Source organism: Humulus lupulus, chromosome 3, assembly GCF_963169125.1.
Source record: "Humulus lupulus chromosome 3, drHumLupu1.1, whole genome shotgun sequence".
In the NCBI taxonomy this organism is placed as follows: domain Eukaryota; kingdom Viridiplantae; phylum Streptophyta; class Magnoliopsida; order Rosales; family Cannabaceae; genus Humulus; species Humulus lupulus.
The window spans coordinates 248,814,404-248,829,481 of NC_084795.1; the positions used below are offsets into that span (position 1 = coordinate 248,814,404).

Here is a 15,078-nt window from a genome sequence, read left to right on the forward strand (position 1 = left end):
TACATATATTTTTTGTCTATTCTGTGAAGCAAGCATTACAGTTATAATCTTCTCAATGGCTTCACTAGTCCTCTAAATCGCCTTAAGACCAAGATACTTTCTCTCACCCATTGCATCCCAATGGATGGGCGATATGCACTTCCTACCATACAACATCTCATACAGAGCCACTCCAATTGTTGACCGGTAGCTATTATTGTAGGAAAACTCAATCAAATGAATATACTTACTCCACGATCCCTTGAAATCCAATATACGTGCTCGAAGAATGTATTATAATAACTGAATTTTCCTACCAGATTGCCCATCTGGCTGAGGAAGATAAGCAATACTGAACTTTAGCCTTGTACCCGTTGCCTTCTGCAGAACTCTACATAACTTAGAAGTAAAGGCAGGATCCCATTCTAACACTATTGACTTCAGTGCCCCATGGAGACGCACAATTTCCTTCACGTACAACTTAGCATACTGCTCCACAGTGTAGTTCCTTTTCACAGGCAGGAAGTGAGCTGACTTGGTATATCGATCCACAATCATCCATACCGAGTCGTGTTGTCCCACCATTATAGGAAATCCAACTACAAAAGTCATGGTTGTATCCTCCCACTTCCATATAGGAATGCTCAAAGGTTGTAGAAATCCCGATAGCCTCTGGTGTTCAGCATTCACTTGCTGACAAGTTAGGCACTTAGCCATGTATTCCACCATGTCTTTCTTCATCCTTTTCCACCAATACAAGGACTTAAAATCCTGATACATCTTCGCGGTGCCTGGATGTAAAGAGTATGGAGTGGTATGAGACTCATCCAGAGTCTCTTTCTTGTAACATCCATTGAAACATATCCGATCCTTGTACCTCAACATATCATTCTCAAAGACAATAAAGTCCTTAGCCACTCTAGCTAAGACATCCTCTCGATGCTTCACTAATTGAGGATCATACATCCGAGCTCCCTTTATCCTCTCAAGAAGTGTAGGCTGAAGAGTAATATTGAACAACTGACCTACAACGAACTCTATTCCAACTCTGGTCATATCCTCAGCCAATTTCCCTAAAATCTGTTTCAACCTAAATACTTAAGGCATCTACCACCACATTGGCTTTCCCTGGGTGATAGAGATTTTCATAGTCATAATCCCTTACCAACTCTAACCAACATTTATACCTCATATTTAGATCTTTCTGCGTGAAGAAATACTTCAAACTCTTGTGATCAGTGTATATCTAACAGTTCTCTCCATATAGGTAGTGTTGCCACACCTTCAATGTGAACACCACTACTGTCAGTTTCAGATCATGAGTTGGATACCGCTGCTCATACTCCTTCAATTGTCATGAGCCATAGGCAATCATCTTCCCTGTTTGCATTAGAACACCACCTAACCCCTCCCTCGAGGCATCACAGTAAACCACAAACTTTTCCTTATCTGAGGGAAGACTGAGTACTGGTTCCGTGATCAACTGCCATTTCAACTCCTGAAAGTTGTTCTCACATCTATCAATCCACACAAACTTCAAATTCTTACGCGTTAGCTCAGTCAAGGGTGTTGTAATCCTCGAGAACCCCTCGACAAAATGTCGATAGTACCCTTCCATTCCAATGAAACTTCTATTCTCTGAAGCACTCTTCGGCTTTTTCCAATCTCTCACCACTTCAGTCTTGGTCGGATACACCATAATCTCATCCTTACTGACAATATGACTAAGAAATACTACTCGAGGCAACAAGAACTCGCAATTCTTGAACTTGGCATACAACCTATGCTCCCTCAGTCTCTGTAGTACCAAAACAGAGATGCTCTTCATGTTCTGCTTTTGATTGGGAGTAAATCAGTATGTCGTCAATAAACATGATCATGAACTTGTCTAGATAATCCTTGAACACTCTGTTCATCAAGTCTATGAAGTTGTTGGGGTGTTGGTTAGTTTAAAGGACATAACCAAGAACTCTAAGTGCTCATACCTCGTGCGAAAGGTCATCTTTGGAACATCCTTTTCTTTGATCCTCAGTTGGTGATAACCAGATCGAAGATCAATCTTCAAAAACACCTTCTTGCATGGCAACAACTCAAATAAGTCATCAATCCATGGTATCGGATAATTATTCTTGATGGTCAACTTATTCAATTCTCGGTAGTTGATACATATCCTCAACAACCCATATTTCTTCTGTACAAATAACACTGGTGCACCCCACAGTGGGAAACTAGGTCTGATAAACCCCAAGTCAAGTAACTCTTGCAACTGAACCTTCTATTCCTTCAATTCCTCCAGTGCCATTCGATAAGGTGCCTTGGATACCAGTTCTATTCCTGGTGCCAATTCAATAACAAATTCAATCTCCTGATGCGGTAGAAACCCAAGCAGGTCCTCTGGGAACACATCCAAAAATTCACAGACCAACCTAGTCTCCTATAGTCCAAGTGGTACAACCACTACAACAATTTTGACCAAATATGACATCAAAAATATGACATATTTGTAGGGGTGTTATTAATATACCTAAGAAAAAAACACACAAATCCAATTTTTTTAAGCTTTAGGCGGCAAATGAAATCAACCAAAGGAAAAAGGAAAAAACAAAAGAGGGGTTTTCACAATTATGAATCCCTAATATCTATCTCACACTCATCAGCCTCTTGGTTCTCTATCTCTCTCTCAACCCTCTCGTCTTCACGCCGGTTCTCTCTGGTCCCATTTGTTGAGTCGCTTAAACACACCTCGACCAGCTACCCTGTCCTTCTCTGTGTATCTCTCCCAATCGCTGGCTAGAAGAAAGAACCTAGGTAAACATGACCTTCATTTGTCTCTCCCTCTCATTTTATTCCCTTTTGTTTATCTGGGTTTTGCTTCTTTTTCAGGGAGTGTCGATTGTGCCGTCGTTGATATTTCTAAGCTTGGAAATTATTGGTTTGATTTCATTTGGAAATTTTGGCTCTCTTACATTCTTTCTAACTCTCTCTCCATCAATCGGGTTCTTCTCATTTCCTTCTCCAGATTTAGTTCTTTCCCTCTCACCCACGATCTCATTCTCTCTTTTTCTTTCTCTATTGTTTTATATGTTAGCATGGAGGTGGGACTGTGGGGATGGTGTTGTAACGACGGGGACTTCAATGGGACTAGGGTACCATTGTCATGAAGAAAATGGTCTATTTTGATTACATCCCCAATTATCTAAAAGGGTAATGACGATTTTTTATTCTTAGGCATCATCTTTGATTAATTTTTAAAATAATTATTATATATTGTTTCTGTTTTAGGGATTTATGCAATTTTTAATATGAATTATTGATGATGTTTCTATTAACTTTAGGTTTGGTTTGTTTGAGGTTTCTGGATTACTAAATTTGGTGGCTTTGAGGTTTATGGATATGCTGCTAGCTTTGGGTATTATGTTTTTTATATTGGTTTTAAATTTAGAGTTTTTGTGTTTTATGTTTCTGTATATAGTTTGTTTGTTTGTCCTAGTTGTGTTTACTGTTTACAACATGCTATACATGCTGATAGTTTTGGGAATTTTGTTTCTGATAGTGGTGTGCTATGCAGCCTAGTTTTGTTTTCTGGTTTGTCTTCTCCTGCATCATTGGCTTAGTAATATAATCCATTTTGTATTCTTTGGTTTGAGACACTATAGGCATAAAAAATAAAGTAATCAGATTGAGTTTTTTTGTTCTTTAGAATGAGTGGTTTGCTGGATTGGAGAGTAATAGATGGCACGTGAGGTAGAAAGCCCCTCTGTTTTGACTCGATTCTCATTTTAGATGCCCATTCCTCTCTTCTCGACACCGTTAGGAATTGAAAATTACCAAGTTTTAATATTTATATTGGATCTCTTTATAAACTCAGTATGTTTTGAATTTGTGTATGAGTTTTTATGAAGCTTGAATCTGTGTTTTCCTTTCTATTTGAATCGAAAAATAATTTTCAACATGGCAAGCAACTTTGTTTAAAACTATACTACTACATGACAATAAACATCTCAAATGAAAAGATTAGTACTGCAATTTTACTTTGGATGTGTTTTGGATGCTTCTGAATGGTATTATAAGAGTGTGATTTGGACATTAAATGAATCAATTGGTGTTTTATGGTTGGACACCATATAACTATCTGATTTATTGGTTTTTGCATGCACATACACAAATTTACTAGGCTTAGTGCTGAAGTTATTGAACACCTTCGTAGATTTAAATTTCTCATTCTATGTAAATCTTTGCAGACTCACATTACTTTTTCAAAGTTTGTTGTATATTTTTTCTAACATTGTGCTGCCATGTTTGCTATATTCAAATTTAGCTTACTGTAGTTTTTTTTTTTTTTTTTTTTTTGATATTGTGTTTCCATGATGTTGATATTGGTATTCTAATTGAGGATATAATTTGTCCTATGTTTACTGCATTAGTGAAGCAGATTCTTTGTTGCTGTGGTGAGGTTTAGATTTTTTTTTTCTTGAGTTTCTTATAAATGTTTTATCTCATTTCTCTATTTTGATTTGGTCTAAAGAAATTATGGGTTCTATATCCGCTTTTACTATTTATCTTATTTGGAGACAATTTTTCTGATCTAGATACAGTTGTATTGTATATATGTATTAAGAACCTTGTAACTTGTGTTCAAAACTGGGGTTTTAATATGTTACGACTTTGGAGTATGATTAATGATATATTTTGAAGATTTTTTTTTTAAATTTGTGGGCTAGTTGGTATTTTGAGGATAAGTGTGAGATATTTATGTGTTTGAATCTGTTTGAACTGCGTTTTATGATCAATTCCCTCCAAATTTTTGTCAGGATCATAGATTGGTTTGTTTTAGTTCAGTTCATAGTGTGCCTTTTGCCTATTTTCTATTGTTTTGTTAGCTCAGTTCATAGACTACCTTGTCTCCTTATTTCCTTACCAATGTTGTGTTAGTTCAATTCATAGACGACCTTTTTTCTGCTGCCTATTTTCAGTTGTTATATAATCCAACTACAATTTGAACTCAAGGATGAAAATAGATACCTTTGGATTCCTGAGAAATTAGTGGAAGATAATGAGTTTTGTATCTTTTTTGATACGCTATTACTCTAGCATTAGAATGAATGGCTTTCCTTATGTTTATTTATTATTTTCTCCTCTAAAACTATAGAAGAAGAACACAAATAACATATGTATTCTTTTAGGAGACTTTGAAGTCTAGCCCTACTTTATTTACCCCTTGTGATAAGAAGTGGTTTCACTTATGCATATTTCTTATTTCCCCTTTGAAAAATAAGGAAAATTCTCTTCTTCTGTTTTGAAATGATTTATGTTGTACCATTTTGTTGGATGCTTTCTTTGTTGAAATGGGTTTAAAAGAATTATGTGCCTGAGGCCTTAGAATCCTGCCATGTTCTCAATTATTTATCTTAATATATGATGCCTTCTAGTTTCTTAGCCATGTGTAAAGAATCTATGCTTATTTGGATGAGCATCTTGTCAAGTCTCTTTCCTTTTCTTTTAAATACCATATTGTTAAATGCTTTTAATTTGTCTCATTCTTAGAAATACATTTATCTTTGACTTCTATTGTTGTGCTTAGTTTATGCTTTGTACTCTTTGTAGTGTTTCATATATAATCTCAACATAACAATACCTTCACTCTATTGTGACATTTTAATTTAGTTGATTAGCTTATGGAAACTATGCTATTGGGTTTTCTTTATAAATTAGTTGTTGTATTGTATATATATATATATATATTTATATGTTTGGTTGGTGTATCATTTGCATTTTCATTTCATAATCATAAAGTGTTTGAGCTAACTTTTCTAATGAGTATTTTACCAATCATAAATCTTCAATCTTTCATGCCTATGTGTTTTAGTTAGTGTAATTGCATTGCCAACCTATAAAGTCGTAATGAGGTTATTAACTTTCTTTCTTTTTGTACTCTTTTAGTTTACTATTAACTCTAAGATTAAGCATTAATTATTTAAACTCTTGTGTAGCTAAGCAAATCAACCTCACAACAAAGACAAGTGCACAATGGAATGGATGATGAATTGGAGGGTGGAGCAAGTTTCATGGTTTACTTTTTGTGTATCTTGTTATGTTTCTGTTTTTTACTTTTGAAGCAAAGGATGTGCAAGACTATAGAATTTTATTATGTATGCTTTCAAACTCAAGTTAGAACTAAGAACTTTTGAAGTGGACAGTGTCATGGTTTGAAGTAGTTCGTCTTCAAATGTAAAAATACTCATTGTTTATCATATATATTGAATATTTTATATTTTTTTATCTATATAATATTACACTTGTGATCAATTGTGATACTTTAATCCAAATTCAATAATAATAACTTTTTACAACAATTAAAAATGCATACTACAAAATAACAAAATGTTATTACTGTGAGAATTTACAATAATTATGGTTGTTTTGTATAATATATTATAATTGGGACAAAAAGTTATTATTTATATAATAGAATGAACTAAAAACGTTATAAAATGATCAAATATAACAATTTTCATAACAGTTGGAAAGTGTTATGCATAAAGTATGAGATTAAACTTCAAATTTATAACCAAATACTCTAACTAAATGTTATTATTTGAATATTATAGCAACTTAAAATGTGTTATTGAATAGTTTAAGATAACATTGAACATAACATTCAAAGACAGGACTTTTAATAATAGGGGCTATGTTAGCATTTTTATAAGCGTTATCAATACTCCCGGTTAGCAGTTTTTAAGTGTTATGAATACTGTTTTTTCTTGTAGTGAACAACACTATCTAGGAATCCTATGTAATCTTCTTGCAATAATTTTCTAGCATTCAATGCTGAAATGAATGGAATGCAAGGCCCATCTACAAGACCCACAAACACAAATGGGTCCTCTCCCTCAGGCTCAAAGGTTACCATCCTCCTTTTACATTCTATTGCCATCTCCATACTTAGCTAACTAGTCCATGCCTAATATTATGTCAAAATCCTCCATTTATAGCTCAATCAGATCCACAGAAAATTCAATGCTATCCACCTTCACTAGTAAGGATCTAATCCACCTCGTAGAGATTAATAAGTCCCCAATAGGTAACAAAGTCCCAAACCCTACCACAGACACATCACAGGGTCTACTAAGTTTGTCTATCACTTTACTAGGTACAAATGAATGGGAAGCACCAGAATCAATCAACACTGTATACCAAGAGCCAATACTAGAAATTTGACCTGTCACCAAGGAGGGACCAGCCTCAGCCTCTGTCCCAATCAGCATGAACACTCAAGTCGAAACCAGATTGTCTCCCTTCTTTTGTTCCTCCTTCTTCAACTATGGGCAATCCTTACATAGATGACCCACCACTCCCCATAGAAAGCACGCCTTCGCACGTCATTCCCCCAAATGATACCGCCTGCATTTATCATACTCAGGGCAGTTCCTCCAGTTTTTGTTCCCACCCTGATGGCCACCCTGAGTACCCCAAAATCTCTTATTTGAACTAGGGGTACTGAATGTATATGTAATCTTCCTTTTTTGATCAATGAAGCCACTGCCCCTACTTGATTCAGTAAACGGAGGTACCGCCCTCCTAGCATCGCTCCTTACGGCGCCCTCCTTCCATATCTTGTCCTCTGCACCCTCAGCAGTAAAGGTGTAATGCCCTGGTTAGCCAACACCATTACACTGTGTTTAAAATGGTGCTCAACTCGCTAAGCGAGTCATTTGGACTTAAATGTGTAGTTAAAAATTAAACCAAGGTTAGGTATTAAAAATTTTGGTCAATGAAGTAATCATTTTTCATTAAAAGTATTTAGTTTATACATGGGATCCCAAAAAGTGTTTACATACTGATAAAAGACAAATAAAATATAAACTAGTCGTCCTAAGCGGCAAAACATGGTTCAACCCTAGTTCTTCCCAAGCAATTCCGTTCGTGGCTGTTGAGTAGGCTGCATATGTGTACACATCGCCCCTGAAGCTCTCCAACTCATGGCTGGTCTAGCTTACCCTTGCCCTAACCTGCACCACAAAGCACTCGTGAGCCGAGACTCAAAAAGAAAACATAAATCAATAGATTCAAATAAGCAACATAATATAAATAACAAACTTAGCGGTAAAAACCCTACTCATTCAAACACATAGTCCAATTTAAACATCCAATTATTTAGACAAGAGTATACTGCACTTCTAATTATTTAGGCGGCGTTCGGGCCAGACAAGTGCATATTGCACTCCCAAGTTGCCCTAGATGAAATGGCCTACATTCCACACGCTTGTTTTTGACCCCGAATAGGCCAAACTTTCAGATCTTATTACTGACCCCAATTGTCTTAAGTCGAGCTACGTTCCACACGCTTGTTGCTAGCCCCGACTCTCTTAGGTTGAGCTTTCAGATTAAGTATAATGAAACATATAGTTTGCCTATCATACAATCAGATACAACGTATACAAACATGCCTAATCAAGTAATTACAGACATGGTTATAGTCATATTCATTAACAGGGGTCCGAGCCCTAATTATTGTTAGGAAAAACAGTTTTGCCTCAATAAAAATGGTAAGATAATTATAACTCTAAACAAAATATTACAAATAAGTAATTATTGATTAAATAAAGTTACAACTCTATGACTGAAAATACAAATAAATAAAAGAAGAAGTAGAAGAAGAGAAATAGAGAAATAAAACTCTATGCAAAATAATACAAATAAAGTGAAGTGTTTGAAACAAAAAGAAAAGAAGATTACAACTCAAAACAAGAAATACAAATAAACAAAAGAGAAGAATATGAAGATGAAGAGAAATAGAATAGAAAGAAAGAACAAGAAAACAAAATAGAAACAACTCTCACTCACACTACCAAAGTGAAGAGTGTTGGGGATCACCATCTTAAACAAGGTTTGAAACATTTGTCCAAAAGCTTATTTCCCCCTAACTCAAACACTAAGGGATCTCTCACAGATTTTTGGAAATGCTTTCTGGAATAATCAAGCCTCAAGGTGTTTCTAGCCAAGTCCTCTAATGGATAGAAATGTTATATCTTACAAGTGAGCATTAGGCTCCTATTTATAGAGTTTTAAGACACCCTTTGAATTTCAAATTCCACCAACCCCCATGGTTGTTACCAATGATTAATTGGATGTTTATGGAATTAAAATAGAGAATTTGGGAGTTATTTGGTTGTTGGAAACGTTCAAAATTGGATAAAACTGAAAGTTGGAAGATGCTATCAGCCACTTGGGTCACGGCCTGACGAACAGGCGCCGCGGCCCTAGACAATTTTCAGCAACCAATTTTTCAATTTTTTCAAAACGTTCAAAATTTATTCCCACTTGATTTTGTAACTTTCATACACAATATGGGAGTTAAAATCACATCTCTATCAGCCATTTCTCATATGGCTTTAAGAAATTCATCTCAATATTGTGTAACAACAAATCTACATAATAATGGGTGATATTTGGAAGTTACATATTTCGATATATCTCATATATCTAAATATTGTAACTCTCTATTATATGTTACAATATGTGACACTCTTTGTCACATTTATTTAATCTAAAACATTATATTATAATATAATATAATTTTACATTATATTATAAAATAATATAACAATTACAACCAGGGTGCAGTTTTCTTTCCTGGAGTCCAGAGTAGATAGCGTATGGAGACACCGAGCGCGATCTTTACCCCCAAGCCTAACGGTATAACCTAGTCATGGCATAATCACAGATAACCATAAAGAACTAAACTATTTAAAAACTTCAAGATTAATTCCTAACCTCTGGGACCTCGAATTCTACTAAGTCTGGTAGTAGAATCCTTCCCGAGCCTTTAGGTTTGAGTTCCTGTGCTTAAGAACCTTATTTGGCCAAAATCCCCAATTTGAGATGTTGCGCCCCTCACAAGTGTCACTGCCCTCTACAAGTCAGAGAGCCTATACCCTTATTTCCCTAGATGCGTGTCACGGCGTATCCCACCCAACATCGCGGTGTTAAGGAAATTCAGAGAACCGCTTAGCCTCTAAGTTCGTGCGAGCCACGACGCTCCAAGAACAGCACCACGGCGTGACCTTGTGAACCCAGATTTTTCCAACATTTTCTAGTTATTTCCTTCGAACCAGAATTCCTAAAATTAGTCTTAAAGTTGAACCTAAGTCCCTATTGAGTCTAGGACTCTCAATACCACAACCTAAATGCCCCAAAACTAAACCAAATCCTTACAAAAACTACAGTTTAAACCTCAACAAAACTTAAACCATAACATAATTTCATCAAGAAAACAGAATACATGTCTTACCTCAACTGAGATTTACGACCCCCAAGCTGCATCCTAATCCAAGTCCTTCCTCAAGCCCTCAATTCCCTAGCAATCCTCCTCCAAGAAATTCAAAAATCCCTAAGTGCCTCAAGGGAGATAGAGAAACGAGATAGAGAAAGAGGAGGTGACTAAGTGTTGTGTTTTTTATTTATTTTTTCTAAAGGCTTCCAGGGGGGTTAAGGTAATCCAAGGCTAGGGAAAAGACCAAAATACCCTTAGCCTTTTCCTTGGTTTTATAATGTCTTCAAGGGAAAAATCGTCATTTGCCACATTTCCCACTAAACCTCAAATGACACTGCAAATTCCTAGTTAACCTCGACATACCCAAATAATCACCAAATAAATTCCCAATCCCGATAAAAAACGGTAATGTGCTATATTAATAAAATACCCCCAAGCTCACCCTAAGCCAGGTATTTATCCCCAATGTGACTTTTCTGCCAAATTTCTCGCTAGGATCGCCTCAGGTCACACATCTCAAATATATCCACATAATAATGTGGTCTCACGCATAAAGCATGTATAATACAAATATACCCTCAACGGGTCAAAAATTACGGAAATGCCCTTTTAATAGAATTGGGCCTATAAACATTTAATACACTTAAACATGAATTAATAGCCATATCGTAATATAATTCATAAATTCACATATATAATCAAAATAAGCTCGTACTAATACATAACATCCTATTATGCCCTCCTGGCACAGTAATCAAGGCGCTAAGCCTTATTAGCGAATTTGAGACATTACAAAAGGCCTTCTCTACTACCTGAGCATATGTAGTAACCCCAGGTACCGAAGTAATTCTCACGTCCAGGGCTATCATAGAGTTCATCCCCTGAACAAACCGTTCCTTTCTAGTCAGATTAGTTGGCACCAAGTCAGAATCAAACTTGGCCATCCTGTCAAATTTCGAGGCATACTCCATCACTGTCATATTGCCTTGAACCAGATTCATAAAGTGTCCATCTTCACAGTTAGAAATGCATTGTTATTATACTTCTCAATAAGCAATTCACGAAATTCCACCCAGCCCATCGTAGCAACATTTTGGGTCTGGGGTACGATCTCCCACCAGATCTGGGCATCATCCCGCAACATATAAGTGGCACAAGCCACCTTGTCATTACCTGTCACCCTTATAAAGTCGAGGATGGAACTAGCCATACCTATCCACTCCTAAGCCTTAAGTTGATTTTGGCCTCCCTAAAAAGTTGGAGGGTGTTGCTTCTGGAGCCTCGCATACTATGGTTCCCATCTGTTCTCTAACTCCATGTGTACCAAAGCAGGTACCACTTCAGGTGGCACATGTGGGGAAACATTCCCTGGAAAAACCTACTACCTCAACCATCTGACTTCATCTTCTTGTCTCTGAAGCCCAGCTTGCATCTTAGCAAACATTTGCTGCCATCCCTGAGGGGCAGGTGGAAGGTTCTGTCCCTCGTTATCATTTCTGGCCTCGATATTTGTGCCGCCTAACCTGACTGACCGCCTTAGAGGCATAACTTCTAAGTATTTCTTCAATCAATGACTTGGCTTATCAAGCAATGATAACAACATCCATAAATAGTCCCACGACCATAAACGAACAAACATAAAGTTCACATGCAGTAATAATTCTCATAAGCATATCTTGCATCAAGCATATCAATCAAGAGGGCCTTGCCCTTAACATATATCATGCTCCTTATTCTAGCATGTTGATAAGATAGACTGTTCAAATAAAAAATTAAACAAGTATTCAACCCATTACCAACCGAACTGTGAACCGAACCGGTCAGTAGAAGCGAGAGTACATGTTTGGTCGATCTTCAGAAACTATAAAACCTTGGTGGTGCTCTGATACCAAGTTTTAATGCCCTAATAATCCAAGACTGTTACATGCATAACCCACTACTAAGCTCTCCAACTCATGGTTGGTCTAACTTTCCTTTGCCCACACATGCACCATAGAGCACACGTGAGCCAAGACCCAATAAGAAAACCCAACACAACATAATAGATGAAAAATTAGACATAAACAATAATTCACATGCTTCACAGATTATCAACAAGCTCATTTCAATCATATAAACTATTAAATATGACCTATGCCGAGCAAGATGCATCACTGGGGCACCGAGTTTACGGCCTGTGCAAGGTGAGTGTGTATAGCACTCCTATAATGGCCCTGCCATCACGACCTGCATTTTGCATGATTTTAGTCGAATACAGTGCATGCTGATCAATCACAGATAAATATAATGCAAAAAGTTGCAACAAACACATATACACAACAAGGGTACATAACCCTATCTAGATTTCAAAATATGCGGTCATAACCGTTTCCATGTCAACATTGGGGACAATGGCCTGTTCTATGTTCATACTCCAATTTTCTTACCCTGGGTCCTATTCTAGAAGCGAAATGACCTCGAGTACGAATCCTCTCCCGAGCCTCCCGGAAACCCTAGTCACAACATTCATTAAACGCTCATTAGGATTTAAATTGAATTATCGGCTCAAGAGTTAAATCATAGCTCTCAGAACTTCTAATTCCACTCAAAAATCCAATGGAATCATCCCCAAGCCCCCAAGAGGGCTCCCAAACCAGATCCTAGGAATCTTGAAGTTAACTCATAAAAAAAAAATCAGAAAAAACAATGTTTCAAGGCACCTGTCACAGTCGCGCCTGCCTCTGGCGCAGTTCCGCCCACATAAAAATTGGGGTTTCTGAAGCACTAGCGTGGTCGTGCTAGGTCCCCATAAATGCTAATCGTAGCCTAGAAATTTAATTTTTCCCATGCGATTTCCCAGCATTATCCAACACCCAAATCATGACCCAAACCAATTTTCAGTAAAATTGCATACAATATAGCCTCAAAATAAATGCAACAACTATCTACAACCTTTAGACATCCACAACACAATCAATTACATCACAAATTGAAAATTCAGTCCAACACAATCAATTTTTGCAATTTTTGAAAATTCAGTTTAAACCCGTTGTTGGCCAAATTGCAAAAATTCAGTCCAATTCATGTAAATCAATGGAACGAAAGCAGTAATTATGTTACTTAAGTTATTTCTATCATCATCAAACATAATCAAACAACCTAAACCCTTAATTTTTGAAATTCATCAAAAGCCCCAAATTATCAAGAACACTAAAGTGTGAAATGAAGAGCATGAAAAAAAAAAAAAAAGCTTACCTCTGCTCTAAAATCTGAAATTCCTAAGTCGAAGGCGATCTTTTATTGCTACTAATCTCTCTCCCTTAGCTTAATTCCCTTCTAGAATTCTCCAAAAACCAAGAACTTGGTCTCTAACTTTGGGACTTTTGGATAGAGCTTAGTGCTTAAAGAAGAAACCAAAAGAAATGAAGAAGAACAGGTGTAGAACATGTAGGAGAGACCCATCAGACTGTACCCCTTTTTCATTACCTATATGTTCAAATGACCATTTTACCCTTTCTTCTCATCTACCCCATTAAACACATACATGGGTATTTTGGTCATTTCACTCAAAACTCTAACTACACACTAATCATAAAATTATCACTAATATCCTCCAAGAATCATTATCCTATAAATTAATTTGATTTCATCCATTTTCTCAAAATACAAAAATTCCCAAAATACCCCTAGGCTCGACTCGAGCCGAGTACTTTTCCCTGTTGTGACTTTTCCCCTAAAATCTCCCAAAAGGACCTACTCTTGCCAAAAATAACACACACCCACATAATAATGTGGCCACAATACACAGCACAAAATATTTACAATTATACCCTTAACGAGTCAAAATTACAAAAATGCCCCTTTTATCAAAAGCAGGTCTTTAAACACATTTAATACACATAATCAATTATATAATAATATAATTCTCATAAATTCCACTCATGCCCTCCCGACATGCTAATTAAGGTATTAAACCTTATTATGAGTTTTTGGTCGCTACAACATGAAGCCTTGGTGCAACGTAGTAGTGGGAGGGTTGTGAGACAACATGTTCGCTATGAACATGAAACACAGATCCTTGTTTTTAACACATATAATGACAACCCATTGACCTTTAAAGAGGCAATGGAAGACCACGAAAAGGAAAATGGCAAGAAGCCATGAAACAAGAAATGGGATCGATGAATTCCAATTCTATTTGGGAACGTGTAGACCCACCTAAAGAAGTTAGGACCATTGGGTGTAAATGGATTTTCAAGAAGAAAAGAGGTGATGATGGGAAAGTAGAGACTTTCAAGGCGCAACTTGTAGGAAAAGGCTATACACAGAGAGAGGATGTCAATTATGAAGAGAAATTTTCTCCTATTGCCATGCAAAAATCCATACGCAAATTCCATACACTCTTACATTGGTATGAGGTGGGGGAGAAACAAAGTTTAGGTCAAGAAGCAGTGAGAGAGGCCACTGAAGTAGTCACCAAGATTAGGCAGAGGATGATGAATGCTCAGAGTAGATAGAAAAGCATTGCGAATCTTAAGAGAAGAGAGTTGGAATTCTCAGTAGTTGATCAAGTGTTTTTGAGGGTCTCACCTATGAAAGGGATTATGCATTTTGGAAAAAAGGTAAAGCTAAGCCCAAGGAATATAGGTCCATTGAAATTTTGGAGAAAGTTGATCAAGTTTCCTATCGCTTGGCTTTACCACCAACACTCACTGAGACACATAATGTGTTCCATAATTCTATGTTGAGAAAGTATGTTCCCGATCCCACCCACGTGTTGAGTTAACTGAAGTAGGACCTAAGTTATGAGGAGCATCCAATGCAATTCTTAGAGGCATGAGTCATGG

At 36.7% G+C, this 15,078-nt stretch overlaps 1 protein-coding gene across 1 annotated transcript; it reads right to left on the reverse strand.

Moving 5' to 3' along the window:
• Positions 1-1,333: 1,333 nt before the first annotated feature.
• LOC133825541 (uncharacterized mitochondrial protein AtMg00860-like) lies at positions 1,334-1,807 on the reverse strand. The gene has a single exon (XM_062258470.1). It carries the CDS (start codon positions 1,805-1,807, stop codon positions 1,334-1,336), a length of 474 nt encoding a protein of 157 aa, XP_062114454.1.
• Between the last annotated feature and the right edge of the window lie 13,271 nt (positions 1,808-15,078).

Excerpts from the sequence above, each read along its gene's own strand:
- LOC133825541 (XM_062258470.1), bottom strand. The coding sequence starts at position 1,807 with ATGAAGAGCATCTCTGTTTTGGTACTACAGAGACTGAGGGAGCATAGG.